Source organism: Carassius carassius, unplaced genomic scaffold, assembly GCF_963082965.1.
Source record: "Carassius carassius unplaced genomic scaffold, fCarCar2.1 SCAFFOLD_65, whole genome shotgun sequence".
Classification (NCBI taxonomy): domain Eukaryota; kingdom Metazoa; phylum Chordata; class Actinopteri; order Cypriniformes; family Cyprinidae; genus Carassius; species Carassius carassius.
Genome location: NW_026775106.1, coordinates 322501 through 348162, shown reverse-complemented (window position 1 = coordinate 348162; position 25662 = coordinate 322501). Strand labels below are relative to the sequence as shown.

Here is a 25662-nt window from a genome sequence, read left to right as displayed (position 1 = left end):
CTGTGTTGGTCTCTTTTATCTGTCTGTCAGTCTCTTTATCTGTCTGTCTGTCTGTCTGTGTCGGTCTCTTTTATCTGTCTGTGCCTGTCTATGTCTGTCTCTGTCTGTGTCGTCTCTTTATCTGTCTGTGCCTGTCTCTGTCTGTCCGTCGGTCTGTCTATTAATTTATTATATGTGGTTTTGACTTGGGAAAGTCTTGCACACTGTTTCCAGTGTAATGTACGTAGTGGGGACCTGTAGTTTTAGGAAAGCCATACAAAACCTATGGTACCAAATACACACATTTCACAGGTTTAGCATAGTGGGGACCTTGTCTAATAAGTGATGACTTGTAACTATTTTTTAAACAACTTTATTATAGCCTCCATGCAATGATAATGACAACATGACAGCCATAGAGAACTGCTCTGAGGATTCTGTAACTACTGCAGGCACTTCACGATTCACAGCTGAGGTATGTGTATTTATTATCTCTGTCTGTCTTTGTCTCTTTATTTGTCTGTGTCTGTTTGTTTTTCTGTCTGTTTAGTCTCTTTTATCTGTCTGTCTGTATGTCTGTGTCAGTCTCTTTGTTTGTCTGTGTCTGTCTGTCTGTTTTTCGGTCTGTCTGTATGTCTGTGTCAGTCTCTTTATCTGTCTGTGCCTGTCTCTGTTTGTCTATTATTTATTATGTGGTTTTGACTTGGGGAAAGTCTTACACACCGTTTCCAGTGTTATTATCTCTGTCTGTATCTTTGTCTCTTTATTTGTCTGTGTCTGTCTGTCTGTGTCTGTCTCTTTATTTGTCTGTGTCTGTCTGTCTGTGTCGGTCTCTTTATCTGTCTGTGCCTGTCTGTCTCTGTCTGTCAGTCTCTTTATCTGTCTGTGCCTGTCTCTGTCTGTGTCGGTCTCTTTATCTGTCTGTGCCTGTCTCTGTCTGTGTCGGTCTCTTTATCTGTCTGTGCCTGTCTCTGTCTGTGTCGGTCTCTTTATCTGTCTGTGCCTGTCTCTGTCTGTGTCGGTCTCTTTATCTGTCTGTGCCTGTCTCTGTCTGTGTCGGTCTCTTTTAGCTGTCTGTATGTCTGTGTCAGTCTCTTTATCTGTCTGTGCCTGCCTGTCTCTGTCTGTCAGTCTCTTTATCTGTCTGTGCCTGTCTCTGTCTGTGTCAGTCTCTTTATCTGTCTCTGTCTGTCTTTGTCAGTCTCTTTATCTGTCTGTGCCTGTCTCTGTATGTGTCGGTCTATTTATCTGTCTGTGTCTGTCTCTGTCTGTTTCAGTCACTTTATCTGTCTGTGTCTGTCTGTCCCAGTCACTTTATCTGTCTGTGTCTGTCTCTGTCTGTCCGTCGGTCTGTCTATTAATTTATTATATGTGGTTTTGACTTGGGAAAGTCTTGCACACTGTTTCCAGTGTAATGTACGTAGTGGGGACCTGTAGTTTTAGGAAAGCCATACAAACCCTTTGGTAACAAATACACACATTTCACAGGTTTAGCATAGTGGGGACCTTGTCTAATAAGTGATGCCTTGTAACTATTTTTTAAACAACTTTATTATAGCCTCCATGCAATGATGATGACAACATGACAGCCATAGAGAACTGCTCTGAGGATTCTGTAACTACTGCAGGCACTTCACGATTCACAGCTGAGGTATGTGTATTTATTATCTCTCTCTGTGTCTTTGTCTCTTTATCTGTCTGTCCGTCTGTGTCTGTCTCTTTATCTGTCTGTATTTCTGTCAGTCTCTCTATCTGTCTCTGTCTGTCTGTCTGTGCCTGTCTGTCAGTCTCTATCTGTCTGTGTCTGTGTCGTCTCTTTATCTGTCTGTGCCTGTCTCTGTCTGTCCGTCGGTCTGTCTATTAATTTATTATATGTGGTTTTGACTTGGGAAAGTCTTGCACACTGTTTCCAGTGTAATGTACGTAGTGGGGACCTGCAGTTTCTTTATTTGTCTGTCTGTCTGTTTTTCTATCTGTCTGTATGTCTCTGTCAGTCTCTTTATCTGTCTGTGCCTGTCTCTGTTTGTCTATTAATTTATTATGTGGTTTTGACTTGGGGAAAGTCTTACACACCGTTTCCAGTGTTATTATCTCTGTCTGTATATTTGTCTCTTTATTTGTCTGTGTCTGTCTGTCTGTGTCGGTCTCTTTATCTGTCTGTGCCCATCTGTCTCTGTCTGTGTCGGTCTCTTTTATCTGTCTGTATGTCTGTGTCAGTCTCTTTATCTGTCTCTGTCTGTCTGTGTCCGTCTTTTTATCTGTCTGTGCCTGTCTGTGTCAGTCTCTTTATCTGTCTGTGCCTGTCTATGTCTGTCTGTCTATTAATTTATTATATGTGGTTTTGACTTGGGAAAGTCTTGCACACTGTTTCCAGTGTAATCTACGTAGTGGGGACCTGTAGTTTTAGGAAAGCCATACAAACCCTTTGGTACCAAATACACACATTTCACAGGTTTAGCATAGTGGGGACCTTGTCTAATAAGTGATGCCTTGTAACTATTTTTTAAACAACTTTATTATAGCCTCCATGCAATGATAATGACAACATGACAGCCATAGAGAACTGCTCTGAGGATTCTGTAACTACTGCAGGCACTTCACGATTCACAGCTGAGGTATGTGTATTTATTATCTCTGTCTGTCTTTGTCTCTTTATCTGTCTGTGCCTGTCCGTCTGTGTCTGTCTCTTTATCTGTCTGTATTTCTGTCAGTCTCTCTATCTGTCTCTGTCTGTCTGTCTGTGCCTGTCTGTCTGTCTGTGCCTGTCTGTCTGTTTCTCTGTCTGTCGGTCTGTCTCTGTCTGTGTCGTCTCTTTATCTGTCTGTGCCTGTCTCTGTCTGTCCGTCGGTCTGTCTATTAATTTATTATATGTGGTTCTGACTTGGGAAAGTCTTGCACACTGTTTCCAGTGTAATGTACGTAGTGGGGACCTGTAGTTTTAGGAAAGCCATACAAACCCTTTGGTAACAAATACACACATTTCACAGGTTTAGCATAGTGGGGACCTTGTCTAATAAGTGATGACTTGTAACTATTTTTTAAACAACTTTATTATAGCCTCCATGCAATGATGATGACAACATGACAGCCATAGAGAACTGCTCTGAGGATTCTGTAACTACTGCAGGCACTTCACGATTCACAGCTGAGGTATGTGTATTTATTATCTCTGTCTGTGTCAGTCACTTTATCTGTCTGTGTCTGTCTGTTTCTCTGTCTTTCAGTATCTTTTATCTGTCTGTATGTCTGTGTCAGTCTCTTTATCTGTCTGTGTCTGTTTGTTTTTCTGTCTGTTAGTCTCTTTTATCTGTCTGTGTCTTTCTGTCTGTCAGTCTCTTTATCTGTTTGTTTTTCTGTCTGTTAGTCTCTTTTATCTGTATGTCTGTGTCAGTCTCTTTATTTGTCTGTGTCTGTCTGTCTGTTTTTCTATCTGTCTGTATGTCTCTGTCAGTCTCTTTATCTGTCTGTGCCTGTCTCTGTTTGTCTATTAATTTATTATGTGGTTTTGACTTGGGGAAAGTCTTACACACCGTTTCCAGTGTTATTATCTCTGTCTGTATATTTGTCTCTTTATTTGTCTGTGTCTATCTGTCTGTGTCTGTCTCTTTTATCTGTCTGTATGTCTGTGTCAGTCTCTTTATCTGTCTCTGTCTGTCTGTGTCGGTCTCTTTATCTGTCTGTGCCTGTCTGTGTCGGTCTCTTTATCTGTCTGTGCCTGTCTGTGTCGGTCTCTTTATCTGTCTGTGCCTGTCTATTTCTGTCTGTCTATTAATTTATTATATGTGGTTTTGACTTGGGAAAGTCTTGCACACTGTTTCCAGTGTAATGTACGTAGTGGGGACCTGTAGTTTTAGGAAAGCCATACAAACCCTATGGTACCAAATACACACATTTCACAGGTTTAGCATAGTGGGGACCTTGTCTAATAAGTGATGCCTTGTAACTATTTTTTAAACAACTTTATTATAGCCTCCATGCAATGATGATGACAACATGACAGCCATAGAGAACTGCTCTGAGGATTCTGTAACTACTGCAGGCTCTTCACGATTCACAGCTGAGGTATGTGTATTTATTATCTCTGTCTGTGTCAGTCACTTTATCTGTCTGTGTCTGTCTGTTTCTCTGTCTGTCAGTATCTTTTATCTGTCTGTATGTCTGTGTCAGTCTCTTTATCTGTCTGTGTCTGTTTGTTTTTTCTGTCTGTTAGTCTCTTTTATCTGTCTTTCTGTCTGTGTCAGTCTATTTATCTGTCTGTGTCTGTTTGTTTTTCTGTCTGTTAGTCTCTTTTATCTGTCTGTCTGTATGTCTGTGTCAGTCTCTTTATTTGTCTGTGTCTGTCTGTTTTTCTATCTGTCTGTATGTCTGTGTCAGTCTCTTTATTTGTCTGTGTCTGTCTGTCTGTCTGTGTCAGTCTCTTTATTTGTCTGTGTCTGTCTGTCTGTGTCGGTCTCTTTATCTGTCTGTGCCTATCTGTCTCTGTCTGTCAGTCTCTTTATCTGTCTGTGCCTGTCTCTGTCTGTGTCGGTCTCTTTTATCTGTCTGTATGTCTGTGTCAGTCTCTTTATCTGTCTCTGTCGGTCTTTTTATCTGTCTGTGCCTGTCTGTGTCGGTCTGTGCCTGTCTATGTCTGTCTGTCTATTAATTTATTATATGTGGTTTTGACTTGGGAAAGTCTTGCACACTGTTTCCAGTGTAATGTACGTAGTGGGGACCTGTAGTTTTAGGAAAGCCATACAAACCCTATGGTACCAAATACACACATTTCACAGGTGTAGCATAGTGGGGACCTTGTCTAATAAGTGATGCCTTGTAACTATTTTTTAAACAACTTTATTATAGCCTCCATGCAATAATGATGACAACATGACAGCCATAGAGAACTGCTCTGAGGATTCTGTAACTACTGCAGGCACTTCACGATTCACAGCTGAGGTATGTGTATTTATTATCTCTGTCTGTCTTTGTCTCTTTATCTGTCTGTGCCTGTCCGTCTGTGTCTGTCTCTTTATCTGTCTGTATTTCTGTCAGTCTCTCTATCTGTCTCTGTCTGTCTGTCTGTCTCTGTCTGTCTGTCTGTGCCTGTCTGTCTGTTTCTCTGTCTGTCAGTCTCTTTATCTGTCTGTGCCTGTCTCTGTCTGTGTCAGTCTCTTTTATCTGTCTGTGCCTGTCTCTGTCTGTGTCAGTCTCTTTTATCTGTCTGTGCCTGTCTCTGTCTGTGTTGGTTTCTTTTATCTGTCTGTCTGTGTCGGTCTCTTTATCTGTCTGTGCCTGTCTCTGTCTGTGTTGGTTTCTTTTATCTGTCTGTGTCGGTCTCTTTATCTGTCTGTGCCTGTCTCTGTCTGTGTCAGTCTCTTTTATCTGTCTGTGCCTGTCTCTGTCTGTGTCAGTCTCTTTTATCTGTCTGTGCCTGTCTCTGTCTGTGTCAGTCTCTTTTATCTGTCTGTGCCTGTCTCTGTCTGTGTCAGTCTCTTTTATCTGTCTGTGCCTGTCTCTGTCTGTGTCAGTCTCTTTTATCTGTCTGTGCCTGTCTCTGTCTGTGTTGGTTTCTTTTATCTGTCTGTCTGTGTCGGTCTCTTTATCTGTCTGTGCCTGTCTCTGTCTGTGTTGGTTTCTTTTATCTGTCTGTGTCGGTCTCTTTATCTGTCTGTGCCTGTCTCTGTCTGTGTTGGTTTCTTTTATCTGTCTGTGTCGGTCTCTTTATCTGTCTGTGCCTGTCTCTGTCTGTGTTGGTTTCTTTTATCTGTCTGTATTTCTGTCAGTCTCTCTGTCTGTCTGTGCCTGTCTCTGTCTGTGTTGGTCTCTTTTATCTGTCTGTCTGTGTCGGTCTCTTTATCTGTCTGTGCCTGTCTGTGTTGGTTTCTTTTATCTGTCTGTCTGTGTCGGTCTCTTTATCTGTCTGTGCCTGTCTCTGTCTGTCTATTAATTTATTATATGTGGTTTTGACTTGGGAAAGTCTTGCACACTGTTTCCAGTGTAATGTACGTAGTGGGGACCTGTAGTTTTAGGAAAGCCATACAAACCCTTTGGTACCAAATACACACATTTCACAGGTTTAGCATAGTGGGGACCTTGTCTAATAAGTGATGACTTGTAACTATTTTTTAAACAACTTTATTATAGCCTCCATGCAATGATGATGACAACATGACAGCCATAGAGAACTGCTCTGAGGATTCTGTAACTACTGCAGGCACTTCACGATTCACAGCTGAGGTATGTGTATTTATTATCTCTGTCTGTCTTTGTCTCTTTATGTGTCTGTGTCTTTCTGTCTGTGTCAGTCTCTTTATCTGTCTGTGCCTGTCTCTGTCTGTGTCAGTCTCTTTATCTGTCTGTGCCTGTCTCTGTGTCTGTCTGTCTATTATTATATGTGGTTTTGACTTGGGAAAGTCTTACACACCGTTTCCAGTGTTATTATCTCTGTCTGTGTCTTTGTCTCTTTATATGTCTGTTTTTCTGTCTGTGTCAGTCTCTTTATCTGTCTGTGCCTATCTGTCTCTGTCTGTCAGTCTCTTTATCTGTCTGGGCCTGTCTCTGTCTTTGTCGGTCTCTTTTATCTGTCTGTATGTCTGTGTCAGTCTCTTTATCGGTCTTTGTCTGTCTGTGTCGGTCTCTTTATCTATCTGTGTCTGTCTGTCTGTGTCAGTCTCTTTATTTGTCGGTCTGTATCAGTCTCTTTATCTGTCTGTGTCTGTCTGTTTTTCTGTCTGTGTCGGTCTCTTTATCTGTCTGTGCCTGTCTATTTCTGTCTGTCTATTAATTTATTACATGTGGTTTTGACTTGGGAAAGTCTTGCACACTGTTTCCAGTGTAATGTACGTAGTGGGGACCTGTAGTTTTAGGAAAGCCATACAAACCCTTTGGTAACAAATACACACATTTCACAGGTTTAGCATAGTCGGGACCTTGTCTAATAAGTGATGACTTGTAACTATTTTTTAAACAACTTTATTATAGCCTCCATGCAATGATGATGACAACATGACAGCCATAGAGAACTGCTCTGAGGATTCTGTAACTACTGCAGGCACTTCACGATTCACAGCTGAGGTATGTGTATTTATTATCTCTGTCTGTCTTTGTCTCTTTATCTGTCTGTGCCTGTCCGTCTGTGTCTGTCTCTTTATCTGTCTGTATTTCTGTCAGTCTCTCTATCTGTCTCTGTCTGTCTGTCTGTGCCTGTCTGTCTGTCTGTGCCTGTCTGTCTGTTTCTCTGTCTGTCGGTCTGTCTCTGTCTGTGTCGTCTCTTTATCTGTCTGTGCCTGTCTCTGTCTGTGCCTGTCTCTGTCTGTCTATTAATTTATTATATGTGGTTCTGACTTGGGAAAGTCTTGCACACTGTTTCCAGTGTAATGTACGTAGTGGGGACCTGTAGTTTTAGGAAAGCCATACAAACCCTTTGGTAACAAATACACACATTTCACAGGTTTAGCATAGTGGGGACCTTGTCTAATAAGTGATGACTTGTAACTATTTTTTAAACAACTTTATTATAGCCTCCATGCAATGATGATGACAACATGACAGCCATAGAGAACTGCTCTGAGGATTCTGTAACTACTGCAGGCACTTCACGATTCACAGCTGAGGTATGTGTATTTATTATCTCTGTCTGTCTTTGTCTCTTTATGTGTCTGTGTCTTTCTGTCTGTGTCAGTCTCTTTATCTGTCTGTGCCTGTCTCTGTCTGTGTCAGTCTCTTTATCTGTCTGTGCCTGTCTCTGTGTCTGTCTGTCTATTATTATATGTGGTTTTGACTTGGGAAAGTCTTACACACCGTTTCCAGTGTTATTATCTCTGTCTGTGTCTTTGTCTCTTTATATGTCTGTTTTTCTGTCTGTGTCAGTCTCTTTATCTGTCTGTGCCTATCTGTCTCTGTCTGTCAGTCTCTTTATCTGTCTGGGCCTGTCTCTGTCTTTGTCGGTCTCTTTTATCTGTCTGTATGTCTGTGTCAGTCTCTTTATCGGTCTTTGTCTGTCTGTGTCGGTCTCTTTATCTATCTGTGTCTGTCTGTCTGTGTCAGTCTCTTTATTTGTCGGTCTGTATCAGTCTCTTTATCTGTCTGTGTCTGTCTGTTTTTCTGTCTGTGTCGGTCTCTTTATCTGTCTGTGCCTGTCTATTTCTGTCTGTCTATTAATTTATTACATGTGGTTTTGACTTGGGAAAGTCTTGCACACTGTTTCCAGTGTAATGTACGTAGTGGGGACCTGTAGTTTTAGGAAAGCCATACAAACCCTTTGGTACCAAATACACACATTTCACAGGTTTAGCATAGTGGGGACCTTGCCTAATAAGTGATGCCTTGTAACTATTTTTTAAACAACTTTATTATAGCCTCCATGCAATGATGATGACAACATGACAGCCATAGAGAACTGCTCTGAGGATTCTGTAACTACTGCAGGCACTTCACTATTCACAGCTGAGGTATGTGTATTTATTATCTCTCTCTGTGTCTTTGTCTCGGTCTCTGTCTGACAGGGATTTTCTCCCTTCCACTTCATTTTCATATTTTTCTTTCTTTTTTGTCCTTAACAGCCTTTGGTTGATTATTCGGACAGCGAAGATGAGGTTTTGTGTTCTAAAATTATGACATCTTTTGAAAAGGTATTTATTTGTATATTTTCTTCCGTTTGTTTTTACCTGCCCCATACCTAAATTGCACTATTTTTAGCTCAATAATGTGAAGTAAATTTAAAAGGACAAATAAAAATTGAAAGAGGACCATCTTTTGGACCTTCTTAAAATCTGTTTTCTAAATGCAAGTTACTATTGTGAATATCGTTTCACACCCATAAGACATTTGTTAATCTTCAGAACACTAATTAAAATATTTTTGATGAAATCCAAGTGCTTTCTTTCCCTCCATCTGAAGTTAGAATGGCAGGCAAAAGGTCATATTTCATAAAAATTATTATAATCTGTTTTCTGAAGATGAATAAGGGTCTTATGGGTTTGGAACAACATGAGGATGAGTAATGTTAATGATAGAATTTTCATTTTTGGGGGAACTATCCCTTTAAATTGATAGACATGGATCGAGCATTTAACAAATGTTGATTTAATAGATACAGATTTTACACATTAATTATAAAGTGTAAAAAAAGGCAACAGTTATTTTTCATTATATGATAAACATACTTTTTTCTAGATCATTTAAAACTTGTCATTCTGATGTTTTTTGTTTGTTTTTTTAGAGATCTGTGATTTGTGATGATTCGGATGATCTCTTTGAAAAGTCCAGTGTAAACAGTAAAGATGACCATACAGACATTAAAGATGACATCAGACGGAATCATGCATCATTTGCAATGAGTGAACAACATTCCGCTTGTACCACAGCATCCAAAAGAGCAAAAAACACCAGAGTAAGTGTTAATTACTTTAATAGCTTGGATAGAATAGAGTAGAGAATAGCCTATGATGGAGGATTAAATGAACTGAATGGTCATTGTCTTTCAAGGCTAGAGGGAAGATTGCTGAGTACTCAGATGGTTCGAGTGAAGATGAGTTATCTGTTAGTGAGGAGGAGTATATTCCTGACACATCAGAGAGTTACACATCAGATAGTAGCATGAGCTTTATTGCTTCACCAAAAGGTAAAGGAAAAAAGTTACAGACTTTGCCAGTCCAGACCAGTTCAGCTGTGAACAGAATCAAAAAGTTCAGCATTAAAAGCAGCGGTGACTTAGGGAGCTCCCAGATCCACGACATAGCCAAAGTTCCTGACAAATCTTCCATTCTTGACAGCGCAGCATCAGTAGTTATCCCAGCTATAATTAAAAAGAGAGGTGGATTGAGAATGTACAGCAAAAAACAACAGTGCTTTTTTTGTGACGGTGCTTTTACAAAAATTTCTAGACACCTGGAACGAAAGCATAGAAATGAGGTAGAGGTAGCGAAAGCATTAAGTCATCCAAAGGGCTCAAAAGAAAGGAGGATGCAACTGGAGTATCTACGTAACAAAGGGAACTTTGCTTACAATAGTACTGTTATTAATACAGGTGCAGGACTGATGATTCCGCGGAAACTGCCCAAAAAGAACCTGGATGGGGAAAGTTTTATGCACTGCATTTACTGCAAAGGACTCTTCTTAAAGAAAACTCTGTGGCGACATGTCAAGGTTTGCAAATTCAAGCCTGGTGACGAGAAGCCGAAACCTGGAAAAACCCGTGTCCAGGTTCTTTGTGGCTTTGCACAACCTCCCCCACCAGGAGTAACTCATGGTGTTTGGAAGCTGTTAAATTCAATGAACCAGGACCGAGTGGCCCTTGAAACTAGAAATGACTGGTGCATTTTAGAGTTAGGAAAGCATCTTTACAACAAGTATGGATCAAGAGTTAAAATGCATGAACACATCCGCCAAAAGATGAGGGAGCTTGGAAGACTCCTAATATGTGCGAGAGAGGTTTCCCCACTTACATCTATTAAAGAGCTCATTCATCCCACAAACTTCATGCATACCATCAATGCAGTTAAAAGGGCTGCTGGCTACAATGAAGAGACCAATGTATTTGAAAAGGCTAGTGTGGCTGTGAAACTTGGACAGAGTCTGAACAAAATCGCAATGCTCATTGAGAGCCACTCTACTATTAGTGGAGATGAAGAGACAGGAAAAATTGCGAACAGCTTTCAACAGCTTTATCAGTCTAGATGGCCTGAATACATTTCTTCAACAGCCCGGCGAACACTGGAGGAAGCAAAGTGGAATTCCCCACAATTACTTCCATTCACTGAAGATGTTAAACTCCTTCATATATATCTTGACGAGCAAGAGAAGACCTATCGCAAACTATTGTTAACACAGCCATCATCTCAGCACTGGGCAAAACTGGCCAAGATCACGTTAACTCAGGTTATGCTTTTCAATCGTAGACGAGAAGGGGAAGTGTCACAAATGCCGTTGTCTGCATACATCTCCAGCAACCAATCGGAGGCTCATCCAGATATTAGCATGGCCCTCATAGATTTAGAAAATAAACTATGTCAGTACTTCAAGCGTGTAGAAATCAGAGGCAAAAGAGGCAGAAAGGTTCCTGTGCTTCTCACACCTTCCATGCAAGAATCAATCAGCCTGCTTATTGAAAATCGGAGTAGGTGTGGAATACCAAATGAAAATCCTTTCCTCTTTGCACGTCCATCTGCAATGACGTTTTTCAGAGGCTCTGATTGCATTCGAGAATTTGCTGTTGCATGCAGCGCAAAAAATCCTCAGACTCTTACTTCAACAAAGTTGAGGAAACAGATCGGGACACTTTCTGAAGTTCTTAATCTTAGCAACACAGAGCTAGATCAGTTGGCAGACTTTCTAGGCCATGACATTCGAGTTCATCGTCAATTTTACAGGTTACCCGAAGGCACCCTCCAACTGGCCAAAATTAGTAAAATTTTTCTGGCCCTCGAAAAAGGACGCTTGGCAGACTTCAAAGGGCGAAATCTTAATGAAATCAACATTGATCCAGAAGGTACTATACACTGTACACAACATGGGTTCAGATTTTGGGAATGCTTTGAATAACATTACCTTGTGTTTTAAATTATATATTTCTGTATTTTCTACCTTTAGAGGAAGTTACAGTGGACAGTGATTTGGAGGAGTCCCCTTCTAGTTTGAAAGGTAATGATTACATGTTGTCAGTTTGTTCCATTTATGTTTGCCCAATTAATGGGACATCGGTTGCCCATTTCTGAGTTCATGAGTTGGACTGATTCACGGAATGTCCGCAAAATACCCGTCTGCCGACTCTGAAACCCGGAAGCAGTTCAAGCGGATGATGTAGCACGTCGGCATTGTGTGATTATTGAGAGCGCAGAGAGAGAACAAAACAAAACGCTGTTTTGAAGCGAATTAGAAGCACAAAGCGAGGATTCAGCAGACGTGAGAAAGGCGTTTATAAAGCATATTGTGACGAGTGGGGCGGGGACTGAGGCGGGAACTGGCGGACAATCAAATAAAGACTTTAATTCCAAAATAAACACAAAACTCTTTTGTATCCTTCCAATCTCCTCCATGGGACTTGAGACCGGTGGGTTGAGCAAGTGTCGCTCATCTTCAATCACTCCACCGGCCTTGCTCCGTTCCCACGGCTCTCGGCCCCGCCCCACTCCTCACACATATTATATATATATATATATATATATATATATATATATATATATATATATATATATATATATATATATATATATATATACTTAGTGTTTATTGCTCTTTTGAAGCTGACAACTCAACCATCTGGAGTCTGTTGACGTACACTATATGCCGAAATTGTCACAGATGGGTCTGTTTCTTCCTCTTCTTATCACAGCACTCGCCCAAACCTGGCTCCTGATCAGGCACACCTGCACCCCATGAGCGCTCCAATTAACTCACTCATCAAGCCCCACATAAAAGCACACACCTCAGAATCATTCACCAACTGGTCTCGTAAACTCTACGTGGACTCTACCCTTGGTATCCTTATCCTAAGCAAGCTATTACCTACCTATGAATCTTACCACCTGTCTCCTTCCTCAGTGATCCCTTCCGTCTCCAGCTCAATTCTCCAGTCGAGGTGTCTGTTTCCCGTCAGTCCTGGTCTCCACTCTTCGTCTCTACGAGTCTCCTGTAAGGCAAGAAAGATCAAATTATTTCCTGGATCATCCTCTAGACGAATCTCAGTGCTGGCATACTCACCTGAACAATCTCCACTCAGCTCCTTTGCTGTCCTGTTGTTTAATAAACTTCGCTGTTGTTTACTTACCTCTTAGTCCGACCAGTGACCATTACAGAAGATCAAACCAATACAGAAGATGAGGCTTGAGCTGGCATCCATTAATGTGGACCCGAGGGATGGTGAGCATAGCCCTTCAGGAGCCACAATTTTTATCCTCCATGACGGCCAAGATCTAGAGGGTTTTGTGCAGGAGTTTGTGAATTATGGTCAACTCGCCGCATTAGGATGACCTTACCTTAATGGAGGGATTCTGGTGCAGGTTGAAGGAAGATATCCATCTCTTCATGCTGAGAGCTGATCCATGCTGGTCATTGAAGAATTACATTAACTTCGCGCTGTGGATCGCCAGATCAGACTTCACCGTGGACGAGGCGAATTCCCGTCCGCAGTCGTCACATGTGGCTGCCCCTCCGCTATCAGTTCCACCTGCTGTTCCCAAGCTGAGCTCGGATTTTCCAGCCGCCGGTGCCTCAAGTCCTGAATCACTGTCCGTGGCTCCGCTGTTCAGCCCGCACTCATGCCCGCCACCATCCATGGCCAACACGAGTCCGTAGCCGTCCACGGCTCACTCAGGCTGGGTTCCATCTGTGGCAAAGTCTGTGCCGCTGACCAAAGCAAGATTAATGCCGCCAGAGGGTTCCATGGCAAGCCCCGTTAACATCAAGATGCCCGCACCTCGCAAGTCCCCTTTAAAGCCTGCTCCTCGGAAATAACCTCCCCTGTGGCCGATTCCCCAGAACTCACCCTAGTTTCTCCTGAGCACCCATCAGTTCCTGTAGGCAAACCAGGAGGGACACTTCTCCCGGAGTTCTCAGCTCCTCTCCTCCCCTCAGAGCCTTCATCTCCCTTGGCTCCACTGGTTCTGTCCAGCTCTCCTCCTCCAGAGCCTCCACTGGTTCTGTCCAGCTCTCCTCCAGAGCCTCCGCTGGTCCCGTCCAGCTCCGCTCCTCTAGAGTGTCCTTAAGTGCCAGCTTCTCCTGAGCGCCCACCAGAGCCCACTCCTCCTCAGCGCCCCCATGAACCTAAGACCCTGGACTTTCCCAAGAATATTTTTTTGGGGGGGGGGGGGGCTATATAGCCATGGCTGAATTAAGGGTGGGTAGGCTATGGGCCAAGGTTATCATCCTTGAGCTGCCTGCTCCGCCATGGCCCCCCAGGTACCTGATCCGCCATGGCCTTCTGGATCTAGGCTATAGAATATGGATATAGGCTACATTATCCCATACATTTATTTATTTGTGGTGGTTGAAATTGCTAAATAAACACGAGCACTGCACATTTCAAAATTAATATTGATATCGGAATGATATCTTATAGACCGAAATTAAGAAATGTATTGTGATGTAAATTTTGGCCATATTGTCCTGCCCTGACCCTGACTGCACCTCAGGAACTTTGTATTCTTGAGATGACTGTCTTTTTGCTGCAGAGACTTGTCAATACTCAAGACTGGCTTAATTTTTACTTTCAGAATGCACCACAATATCATCACCGCAGCACACTGTTTGTGAGAACAGCACACTTCCAGAAGACCCAGTCTCCAAAAAAAAGAGAGGTATGATCATTTTACTTACACCTCACTTATTGCTGATTGTCCTGAAAAAAAATTTCCTTTTGCATCAGGATTCTATTTACAACATGTTTTTGACGCATTTTAGTATTCTAACTATGGGTGAGCCAATTAAAGGGATAGGTGCTGTTGATTTACTCTCCCTCAGTGCTAATGTATCCGCTGAGAGAGCAGCCTTAGCTCGGCTAGTGCTTCCCACATTTTCCGCTGACTCTGATGTCTGTGTAGTGATTAAGCAAGAGGTACACTTCGTTTTGGGTAGGCTATATCTAACATGCATTCGTGGTCTCATGAATCTATTAGTTGTTCCTGGTCGTCGTTTTGGCTGAGCACAAATTATGTTTAACTTTATATATTTATTCGGAATTTTACCAAATTAAAACTGACATTAACAAAAAGAGGCAGAGTTGTGCCTATGTCGTGCTTTCCCCCATACACCACGCCTACCAAGTAAGGGTACTATTGGCAGTGAAAGCACAAGCCTGATCAAGGTTACCTGTACCGAATCGAATTGAACTGTACTGAACTGTACTGTACCGTACCACTCATTTGCATAAGACCACTGGTTAATGCATTGTTGATGCAAGTGCTTCTCATGAGTAAAATGCTAATGTGTTCCCCCCACAGGTTACGTTAAGAAGACGGCCTGGAACAAACATGAGATACAGGCTGTGGAGAAGCATATGATGAGGTTTATTAACAACCGCAAAATTCCAGGAAAGGCGGACTGCATGAGGTGTAAAGAGGCGGAACCACTTGCACTTAAAAATAGAGAGTGGTCCACACTTAAATTTTACATCAAAAATCGAATCTCCGCTCTAAACAGAAAAGATCTGCCAAATTAATTGACACACTGGCAGATTTAATTGTTCACTGGTAGAAACAAGCTTTTATAGTTTTAAAACAAGCTTCCATAGTCACATGGTTATAACGCAATAGACCATCAGTTCCATATTATTGTATGGAAATGTAGATTGTTCTTTCGAAAATTAAGGTTTTAAATAACTTTTTTTCATCCTTGTCTGCTTCAAATGTATAATTGTTTTTCTATAAACGCAAGCATGGTAGACTTTCATGCTAAAGTTATTGTACTTGTTTTCAAAAACTTGAGAATGCAGTGTTTGTCATGAAGGGTTTTATTAATTAATATATTTTTTTAAACAACTAGTGTTTACTGTGAACATCTTCATGAAGGATTTATACTAATGTTTGTTGACGACTGAAACTTATGCTAATGTTTCTTGACTTGACTATTTTGACGTACTGATGTTATGAGTTTTGAAAATGTATGTCATATACTGTATAACACTTTTTTTACTAAACCTTTTAAAGTACTAACAGTTAATTTTGTTTCTACATATAAAACAAACATCGACAAAATCAATTAAAGCATGGAGCAAATTGTAGCTCCTGTTCTGTCTAAAGTACGCAGATTCTCTTTTGTGTGTGAGTTCGATCCCCACAATGACCAAAGACTGGTGTTGAGTGTGTGAGTCCAGTCCCCACAATGACCAAAGACTGGTGTTGAGTGTGTTTAGATTCGATCCCCACAATGGCCAAAGACTGGTGTTGAGTGTGTTTAGATTCGATCCCCACAATGGCCAAAGACTGGTGTTGAGTGTGTTTAGATTCGATCCCCACAATGGCCAAAGACTGGTGTTGAGTGTGTTTAGATTCGATCCCCACAATGGCCAAAGACTGGTGTTGAGTGTGTTTAGATTCGATCCCCACAATGACCAAAGACTGGTGTTGAGTGTGTGAGTCCAGTCCCCACAATGACCAAAGACTGGTGTTGAGTGTGTGAGTCCAGTCCCCACAATGACCAAAGACTGGTGTTGAGTGTGTTTAGATGTGATCCCCACAATGACCAAAGACTGGTGTTGAGTGTGTTTAGATGTGATCCCCACAATGACCAAAGACTGGTGTTGAGTGTGTGAGTCCAGTCCCCACAATGACCAAAGACTGGTGTTGAGTGTGTTTAGATGTGATCCCCACAATGACCAAAGACTGGTGTTGAGTGTGTGAGTCCAGTCCCCACAATGACCAAAGACTGGTGTTGAGTGTGTTTAGATGTGATCCCCACAATGACCAAAGACTGGTGTTGAGTGTGTGAGTCCAGTCCCCACAATGACCAAAGACTGGTGTTGAGTGTGTGAGTCCAGTCCCCACAATGACCAAAGACTGGTGTTGAGTGTGTGAGTCCAGTCCCCACAATGACCAAAGACTGGTGTTGAGTGTGTGAGTCCAGTCCCCACAATGACCAAAGACTGGTTGTGTGTTTGCCGGTCCCCAGATATACTCAATACCTGAAATGTCCCCACAAGTGACCACTGTGTCAGGTTTAGAATTTATTTAGTGAAATATTTGTAATCTGAAGAGATACTTTTAAAAAGGCTTTGTAGTTTTTGTCAAATATTTTTTTTTAGTTCTGTAGGATCATAGGAAAGGGTGGTCCCCACTATGTAGCAATCCTGACAGGTGACCCCCACAATGCACAAAAACAAGTATGTGTGTGTGTGTGTGTGTGTGTATAGACACCTGTGTGTGTGTGTGAGTGTATAGACACCTGTGTGTGTGTGTGTGTGTGTGTGTGTGTATAGACACCTGTGTGTGTGTGTGTGTGTGTATAGACACCTGTGTGTGTGTGTGTGTGTGTGTGTGTATAGACACCTGTGTGTGTGTGTGTGTGTGTGTGTGTGTGTGTATAGACACCTGTGTGTGTGTGTGTGTGTGTGTGTGTGTGTGTGTGTATAGACACCTGTGTGTGTGTGTGTGTGTGTGTATAGACACCTGTGTGTGTGTGTATAGACACCTGTGTGTGTGTGTGTGTGTGTGTGTGTGTATAGACACCTGTGTGTGTGTGTGTGTGTGTGTGTATAGACACCTGTGTGTGTGTGTATAGACACCTGTGTGTGTGTGTGTGTGTGTGTGTGTGTGTGTATAGACACCTGTGTGTGTGTGTGTGTGTGTATAGACACCTGTGTGTGTGTGTGTGTGTGTGTGTATAGACACCTGTGTGTGTGTGTGTGTATAGACACCTGTGTGTGTGTGTATAGACACCTGTGTGTGTGTGTGTGTGTGTGTGTGTGTGTGTGTATAGACACCTGTGTGTGTGTGTGTGTGTGTGTGTGTGTGTGTGTATAGACACCTGTGTGTGTGTGTGTGTATAGACACCTGTGTGTGTGTGTGTGTGTGTGTGTGTGTGTGTGTGTGTGTATAGACACCTGTGTGTGTGTGTGTGTGTGTGTGTGTGTGTGTGTGTGTATAGACACCTGTGTGTGTGTGTGTGTGTGTGTGTGTGTGTGTGTGTGTGTGTGTGTGTGTGTGTGTGTGTGTATAGACACCTGTGTGTGTGTGTGTGTGTGTGTGTGTGTGTGTGTGTGTGTGTATAGACACCTGTGTGTGTGTGTGTGTGTGTGTGTGTGTGTGTGTGTATAGACACCTGTGTGTGTGTGTGTGTGTGTGTGTGTGTGTGTGTGTGTGTGTGTGTATAGACACCTGTGTGTGTGTGTGTGTGTGTGTGTGTGTATAGACACCTGTGTGTGTGTGTGTGTATAGACACCTGTGTGTGTGTGTGTGTATAGACACCTGTGTGTGTGTGTGTGTATAGACACCTGTGTGTGTGTGTGTGTGTATAGACACCTGTGTGTGTGTGTGTGTGTATAGACACCTGTGTGTGTGTGTGTGTGTATAGACACCTGTGTGTGTGTGTGTGTGTGTGTGTGTGTGTGTGTGTGTGTATAGACACCTGTGTGTGTGTGTGTATAGACACCTGTGTGTGTGTGTGTGTGTGTGTGTATAGACACCTGTGTGTGTGTGTGTGTGTATAGACACCTGTGTGTGTGTGTGTGTGTGTGTATAGACACCTGTGTGTGTGTGTGTGTGTGTGTATAGACACCTGTGTGTGTGTGTGTGTGTGTGTGTATAGACACCTGTGTGTGTGTGTGTGTGTGTGTGTGTGTATAGACACCTGTGTGTGTGTGTGTGTGTGTGTGTGTGTGTGTGTATAGACACCTGTGTGTGTGTGTGTGTGTGTGTGTGTGTGTGTGTGTGTATAGACACCTGTGTGTGTGTGTGTGTGTGTGTGTGTGTGTATAGACACCTGTGTGTGTGTGTGTGTGTGTGTGTGTGTGTGTGTGTAGACACCTGTGTGTGTGTGTGTGTGTGTGTGTGTGTGTGTGTGTGTGTGTGTATAGACACCTGTGTGTGTGTGTGTGTGTGTATAGACACCTGTGTGTGTGTGTGTGTGTGTGTGTGTGTGTGTGTGTATAGACACCTGTGTGTGTGTGTGTGTGTGTGTGTATAGACACCTGTGTGTGTGTGTGTGTGTGTGTGTATAGACACCTGTGTGTGTGTGTGTGTGTATAGACACCTGTGTGTGTGTGTGTGTGTGTGTGTGTGTGTGTATAGACACCTGTGTGTGTGTGTGTGTGTGTGTGTGTGTGTGTATAGACACCTGTGTGTGTGTGTGTGTGTGTGTGTGTATAGACACCTGTGTGTGTGTGTGTGTGTGTGTGTGTGTGTGTGTGTGTGTGTGTAGACACCTGTGTGTGTGTGTGTGTGTGTGTGTGTGTGTGTGTGTGTGTGTGTATAGACACCTGTGTGTGTGTGTGTGTGTGTATAGACACCTGTGTGTGTGTGTGTGTGTGTGTGTGTGTGTGTGTGTGTATAGACACCTGTGTGTGTGTGTGTGTGTGTGTGTATAGACACCTGTGTGTGTGTGTGTGTGTGTGTGTGTATAGACACCTGTGTGTGTGTGTGTATAGACACCTGTGTGTGTGTGTGTATAGACACCTGTGTGTGTGTGTGTGTGTGTGTGTGTGTGTGTGTATAGACACCTGTGTGTGTGTGTGTATAGACACCTGTGTGTGTGTGTGTGTGTGTGTGTGTGTGTGTGTGTGTGTGTGTGTGTATAGACACCTGTGTGTGTGTGTGTGTGTGTAGACACCTGTGTGTGTGTGTGTGTGTGTGTGTAGACACCTGTGTGTGTGTGTGTGTGTGTGTGTGTGTGTGTGTGTGTAGACACCTGTGTGTGTGTGTGTGTGTGTGTGTGTGTGTGTGTGTATAGACACCTGTGTGTGTGTGTGTGTGTGTGTGTGTGTATAGACACCTGTGTGTGTGTGTGTGTGTGTGTGTATAGACACCTGTGTGTGTGTGTGTGTGTGTGTGTGTGTGTATATAGACACCTGTGTGTGTGTGTGTGTGTGTGTGTGTGTGTGTATAGACACCTGTGTGTGTGTGTGTGTGTATAGACACCTGTGTGTGTGTGTGTGTGTGTGTGTGTGTATAGACACCTGTGTGTGTGTGTGTGTGTGTGTGTGTGTGTGTGTGTGTATAGACACCTGTGTGTGTGTGTGTGTGTGTGTGTGTGTGTGTGTGTGTGTGTATAGACACCTGTGTGTGTGTGTGTGTGTGTGTGTGTATATAGACACCTGTGTGTGTGTGTGTGTGTGTGTGTGTGTATAGACACCTGTGTGTGTGTGTGTGTGTATAGACACATGTGTGTGTGTGTGTGTGTGTGTGTGTGTGTGTGTATAGACACCTGTGTGTGTGTGTGTGTGTATAGACACCTGTGTGTGTGTGTGTGTGTGTGTGTGTGTGTGTGTGTGTATAGACACCTGTGTGTGTGTGTGTGTGTGTGTGTGTGTGTGTATAGACACCTGTGTGTGTGTGTGTGTGTATAGACACCTGTGTGTGTGTGTGTGTGTGTGTGTGTGTATAGACACCTGTGTGTGTGTGTGTGTGTGTGTGTGTGTGTATAGACACCTGTGTGTGTGTGTGTGTGTGTGTGTGTGTGTATAGACACCTGTGTGTGTGTGTGTGTGTGTGTGTGTGTGTGTGTATGTATAGACACCTGTGTGTGTGTGTGTGTGTGTGTGTGTGTGTATAGACACCTGTGTGTGTGTGTGTGTGTGTGTGTATAGACACCTGTGTGTGTGTGTGTGTGTATAGACACCTGTGTGTGTGTGTGTGTGTATAGACACCTGTGTGTGTGTGTGTGTATAGACACCTGTGTGTGTGTGTGTGTATAGACACCTGTGTGTGTGTGTATAGACACCTGTGTGTGTGTGTGTGTGTGTGTAGACACCTGTGTGTGTGTGTGTGTATGTATATAGACACCTGTGTGTGTGTGTGTGTGTGTGTGTGTGTGAGTGTGTGTGTGTGTGTATATAGACACCTGTGTGTGTGTGTGTGTGTGTGTGTGTGTGAGTGTGTGTATATAGACACCTGTGTGTGTGTGTGTGTGTGTGTGTGAGTGTGTGTATATAGACACCTGTGTGTGTGTGTGTGTATATAGACACCTGTGTGAGTGTGTGTGTGTGTGTGTGTGTGTGTGTATGTATATAGACACCTGTGTGAGTGTGTGTGTGTGTGTGTGTGTGTGTGTGTGTGTGTGTGTATATAGACACCTGTGTGTGTGTGTGTGTGTGTGTGTGAGTGTGTGTATATAGACACCTGTGTGTGTGTGTGTGTATATAGACACCTGTGTGTGTGTGTGTGTGTGTGTGTGTGTATAGACACCTGTGTGTGTGTGTGTGTGTGTATAGACACCTGTGTGTGTGTGTGTGTGTGTGTGTGTGTGTATAGACACCTGTGTGTGTGTGTGTGTGTGTGTGTGTGTGTGTGTATAGACACCTGTGTGTGTGTGTGTGTGTGTGTGTGTGTGTGTGTATAGACACCTGTGTGTGTGTGTGTGTATGTATAGACACCTGTGTGTGTGTGTGTGTGTGTGTGTGTGTGTATAGACACCTGTGTGTGTGTGTGTGTGTGTATAGACACCTGTGTGTGTGTGTGTGTGTATAGACACCTGTGTGTGTGTGTGTGTGTGTATAGACACCTGTGTGTGTGTGTGTGTATAGACACCTGTGTGTGTGTGTGTGTATAGACACCTGTGTGTGTGTGTATAGACACCTGTGTGTGTGTGTGTGTGTGTGTAGACACCTGTGTGTGTGTGTGTGTATGTATATAGACACCTGTGTGTGTGTGTGTGTGTGTGTGTGTGTGAGTGTGTGTGTGTGTGTATATAGACACCTGTGTGTGTGTGTGTGTGTGTGTGTGTGAGTGTGTGTATATAGACACCTGTGTGTGTGTGTGTGTGTGTGTGTGAGTGTGTGTATATAGACACCTGTGTGTGTGTGTGTGTATATAGACACCTGTGTGAGTGTGTGTGTGTGTGTGTGTGTGTGTGTATGTATATAGACACCTGTGTGAGTGTGTGTGTGTGTGTGTGTGTGTGTGTGTGTGTGTGTGTGTGTGTGTGTATATAGACACCTGTGTGTGTGAGGGGTTTGCTGCAGGTCTCTTCTCTCGGTCTCTTCCTCACTGGAGCTGCTGGCGGTGGCATCAATGTCCTGAACACAAGAAACATCAAGTCACTCACGTGTATCTAACTAACTAACCATAACTAACCCATCCTCAATCTTAAACCCAGAGGACTTCACAACACACAAGGTTAAGCCAAAACCCTGCAACATTTGAACACATTCAGATTCAAATACAGCAGACAATCAATGTTTGATCATGTGTCAGGGCGAAACACTAACAGGAAATATTAGAGAAATATACAGCACATAATCGAACACAGAAACAGGGCAGACCTGCTGTCATCTGCTGCACTGACATCCTTCTCCAAAACATCTGTGGAGATCTGAGGACACACACACACACACATCAGGTGAGTCTCATAATGACAGTCCTACAGTCACTCAAACACACACACACACACACACCTGTGCTTCCTGTTCCTCTTCTGCATAGTGTTGCTTTGGACTGGAGCCGCTGTCTGCTCCATCTGGCGCTGCATCCTCCCCCTGACACACACACACACACACACACACACACACACACACACAGGTTTAGCGAGCGTGATGTGGTCAGTGTTCAGGACTCAGTGTCAGTGACTCTCACCTGCAGCAGGAAGCTGCTCTGGTTGCACACAGGATACTGCACCGCGCCGCTGCTGGGCTGTGATTGGCTGGAGCTGCTCCAGAAGGCACCGGGGTACGTGGAATAGGAGCTCGGGTAACCGTACCACGACTGACCGCCGTAGCTGTGATTTGCAGAGTATCCGTGTGTGGGGTAAACTGAAGGAGAACACAGCGCATCAGCTCAGCAGCACAAGAGACACACACACACACAGAAACTAAAAACACTCGCAGATGGGGAGCCATCTGATTAAGCACATAGGTATTTCTTATATATTCTATATATATATATATATCCAGTTGTGGCCAAAAGTTTTGAGAATTACATAAATATTGGAAATTGGAAAAGTTGCTGCTTAAGTTTTTATAATAGCAATTTGCATATACTCCAGAATGTTATGGAGAGTGATCAGATGAATTGCATAGTCCTTCTTTGCCATGAAAATTAACTTAATCCCAAAAAAACCTTTCCACTGCATTTGATTGCTGTCATTAAAGGAGCTGCTGAGATCATTTCAGTAATCGTCTTGTTAACTCAGGTGAGAATGTTGACGAGCACAAGGCTGGAGATCATTATGTCAGGCTGATTGGGTTAGAATGGCAGACTTGACATGTTAAAAGGAGGGTGATGCTTGCAATCATTGCGTTGCATAAAAATGGCTTCACAGGCAAGGATATTGTGGCTACTAAGATTGCACCTAAATCAACAATTTATAGGATCATCAAGAACTTCAAGGAAAGAGGTTCAATTCTTGTAAAGAAGGCTTCAGGGCGTCCAAGAAAGTCCAGCAAGCGCCAGGATGGTCTCCTAAAGAGGATTGAGCTGCGGGATCGGAGTGCCACCAGTGCAGAGCTTGCTCAGGAATGGCAGCAGGCAGGTGTGAGCGCATCTGCACGCACAGTGAGGCCAAGACTTTTGGAAGATGGCCTGGTGTCAAGAAGGGCAGCAAAGAAGCCACTTCTCTCCAAAAAAAACATCAGGGACAGATTGATCTTCTGCAGAAAGTATAGTGAATGGACTGCTGAGGACTGGGGCAAAGTCATATTCTCCGATGAAGCCCCTTTCCGATTGTTTGGGGCATCTGGAAAAAGGCTTGTCCGGAGAAGAAAAGGTGAGCGCTACCATCAGTCCTGTGTCATGCCAACAGTAAAGCATCCTGACACCATTCATGTGTGGGGTTGCTTCTCATCCAAGGGAGTGGGCTCACTCACAATTCTGCCCAAAAACACAGCCATGAATAAAGAATGGTACCAAAACACCCTCCAACAGCAACTTCTTCCAACAACCCAACAACAGTTTGGTGAAGATCAATGCATTTTCCAGCACGATGGAGCACCGTGCCATAAGGCAAAAGTGATAACTAAGTGGCTCGGGGACCAGAATGTTGAAATTTTGGGTCCATGGCCTGGAAACTCCCCAGATCTTAATCCCATTGAGAACTTGTGGTCAATCCTCAAGAGGCGGGTGGACAAACAAAAACCCACTAATTCTGACAAACTCCAAGAAGTGATTATGAAAGAATGGGTTGCTATCAGTCAGGATTTGGCCCAGAAGTTGATTGAGAGCATGCCCAGTCGAATTGCAGAGGTCCTGAAAAAGAACACTGCAAATACTGACTCTTTGCATAAATGTCATGTAATTGTCGATAAAAGCCTTTGAAACGTATGAAGTGCTTGTAATTATATTTCAGTACATCACAGAAACAACTGAAACAAAGATCTAAAAGCAGTTTAGCAGCAAACTTTTTGAAAACTAATATTTAGTGTGAAAGTGTGAGTGTGAAGTGACATTCAGCCAAGTATGGTGACCCATACTCAGAATTTGTGCTCTGCATTTAACCCATCCAAAATGCACACACACAGAGCCGTGAACACACACACACACACACCCGGAGCAGTGAACACACACACACACTGTGAACACACACCCGGAGCAGTGTTCATCATTTATGCTGCGGCGCCCGGGGAGCAGTTGGGGGTTCGATGCCTTGCTCAAGGGCACCTAAGTCGTGGTATTGAAGGTGGAGAGAGAACTGTACATGCACTCCCCCCACCCACAATTCCTGCCGGCCCGGGACTCGAACTCACAACCTTTCGATTGGGAGTCCGACTCTCTAACCATTAGGCCACGACTTCCCACTATTTGTAAGTCTCAAAACTTTTGGCCACGACTGTAAATATAACACACACCAAAGAGTTAGACAGTCTCTCTGTCTATATTATGAAAACTGGTAAAACAAATGAAAAATATTATAAATAGTTAAATTCCTATTAGTAATTCCACATTGTAATAGCCTATGTTTTAATATTCAGGAGGAGCGAGTGTTCGCATGTGCATGGTTGCCAGATCAGAATAAGCAAAACACCAGGAAGAAAATGTATCTATAAACCAGCTCTGATTGAACTCTTGATATCTGTAGAGCAGTCCACAGTAAGATTTTACATCGTCGTCAAAATTATTCAGATATTATCGCTAATATCACCCAGCCCTACCCAAAACACACTTCAAGAAAAAAAACATTTAACAGAGTTTGTTCACAGACGTCTAACGGGAACAAACCGCTGGGAGCAAATCAGATGTGTGTCCATATATTAGATCGTGTCAGTCGAGCTAAACCGTGTTCAGAAACATCACGTTACACACATCAGTTTACATGAACAGCAAAAAGATGCTCGCTGTGAGCTTTAAAGCATGAATTCCTTCTGCAAAAGGCCTGGAATGAGCCGTTTCCTTCAGTGTGTGATCAGTTCAGAACACAAGCATCGGCTCAAAGCAGAACAACACACACCTGGAGCAGAACAACACACACCTGGAGCAGAACAACACACACCTGGAGCAGAACAACACACACCTGGAGCAGAACAACACACACCTGGAGCAGAACAACACACACCTGGAGCAGAACAACACACACCTGGAGCAGAACAACACACACCTGGAGCAGAACAACACACACCTGGAGCAGAAGAACACACACCTGGAGCAGGAGCTGTGGAGGGATACGATGACACCATCCTCGAGTGATCCGCCCGCACCTGAACAACAACAGACGATCACACACTACACTCAATGCAGAACACACACACACACTCTCTCTCACACACTACACTCAATGCAGGACACACACACACACTCTCTCTCACACACTACACTCAATGCAGGACACACACACACACTCTCTCTCACACACTACACTCAATGCAGGACACACACACTCTCTCTCACACACTACACTCAATGCAGGACACACACACACACACACACACACACACACTACACTCAATGCAGGACACACACACACACACTACACTCAATGCAGGACACACACACACACACACTCTCTCACACACTACACAATGCAGGACACACACACACACACACACTCTCTCACACACTACACTCAATGCAGGACACACACACACACACACACACTACACTCAATGCAGGACACACACACACACCCACACAC

At 43.4% G+C, this 25662-nt stretch overlaps 2 protein-coding genes across 5 annotated transcripts in view; one reads left to right on the top strand and one right to left on the bottom strand.

The window, feature by feature from the left end:
• Positions 1–25662, bottom strand: part of LOC132136733 (KH homology domain-containing protein 4-like) — a 38497-nt gene that overhangs the window by 5378 nt on the left and 7457 nt on the right. Inside the window, exons 9-13 of one of the 4 annotated variants that reach the window (XM_059547348.1) lie at positions 25108–25228; positions 22176–22351; positions 21998–22078; positions 21866–21915; positions 21540–21619 (exon numbers count right to left, since the gene is read on the bottom strand). In XM_059547348.1, the coding sequence (XP_059403331.1) occupies positions 21540–21619; positions 21866–21915; positions 21998–22078; positions 22176–22351; positions 25108–25228 (508 nt within the window). The remainder of the gene's footprint in view (positions 1–21539; positions 21620–21865; positions 21916–21997; positions 22079–22175; positions 22352–25107; positions 25229–25662) is intronic. The other 3 variants (XM_059547349.1, XM_059547350.1, XM_059547351.1) reach the window with 3 other exon arrangements.
• Positions 8518–11526, top strand: LOC132136734 (uncharacterized). Its single transcript, XM_059547352.1, has 3 exons — positions 8518–8588; positions 9179–9349; positions 9986–11526. The coding sequence occupies exon 3, from the start codon at positions 9997–9999 to the stop codon at positions 11497–11499; it is 1503 nt and encodes a 500-aa protein (XP_059403335.1). The 5' UTR covers positions 8518–8588; positions 9179–9349; positions 9986–9996; the 3' UTR covers positions 11500–11526.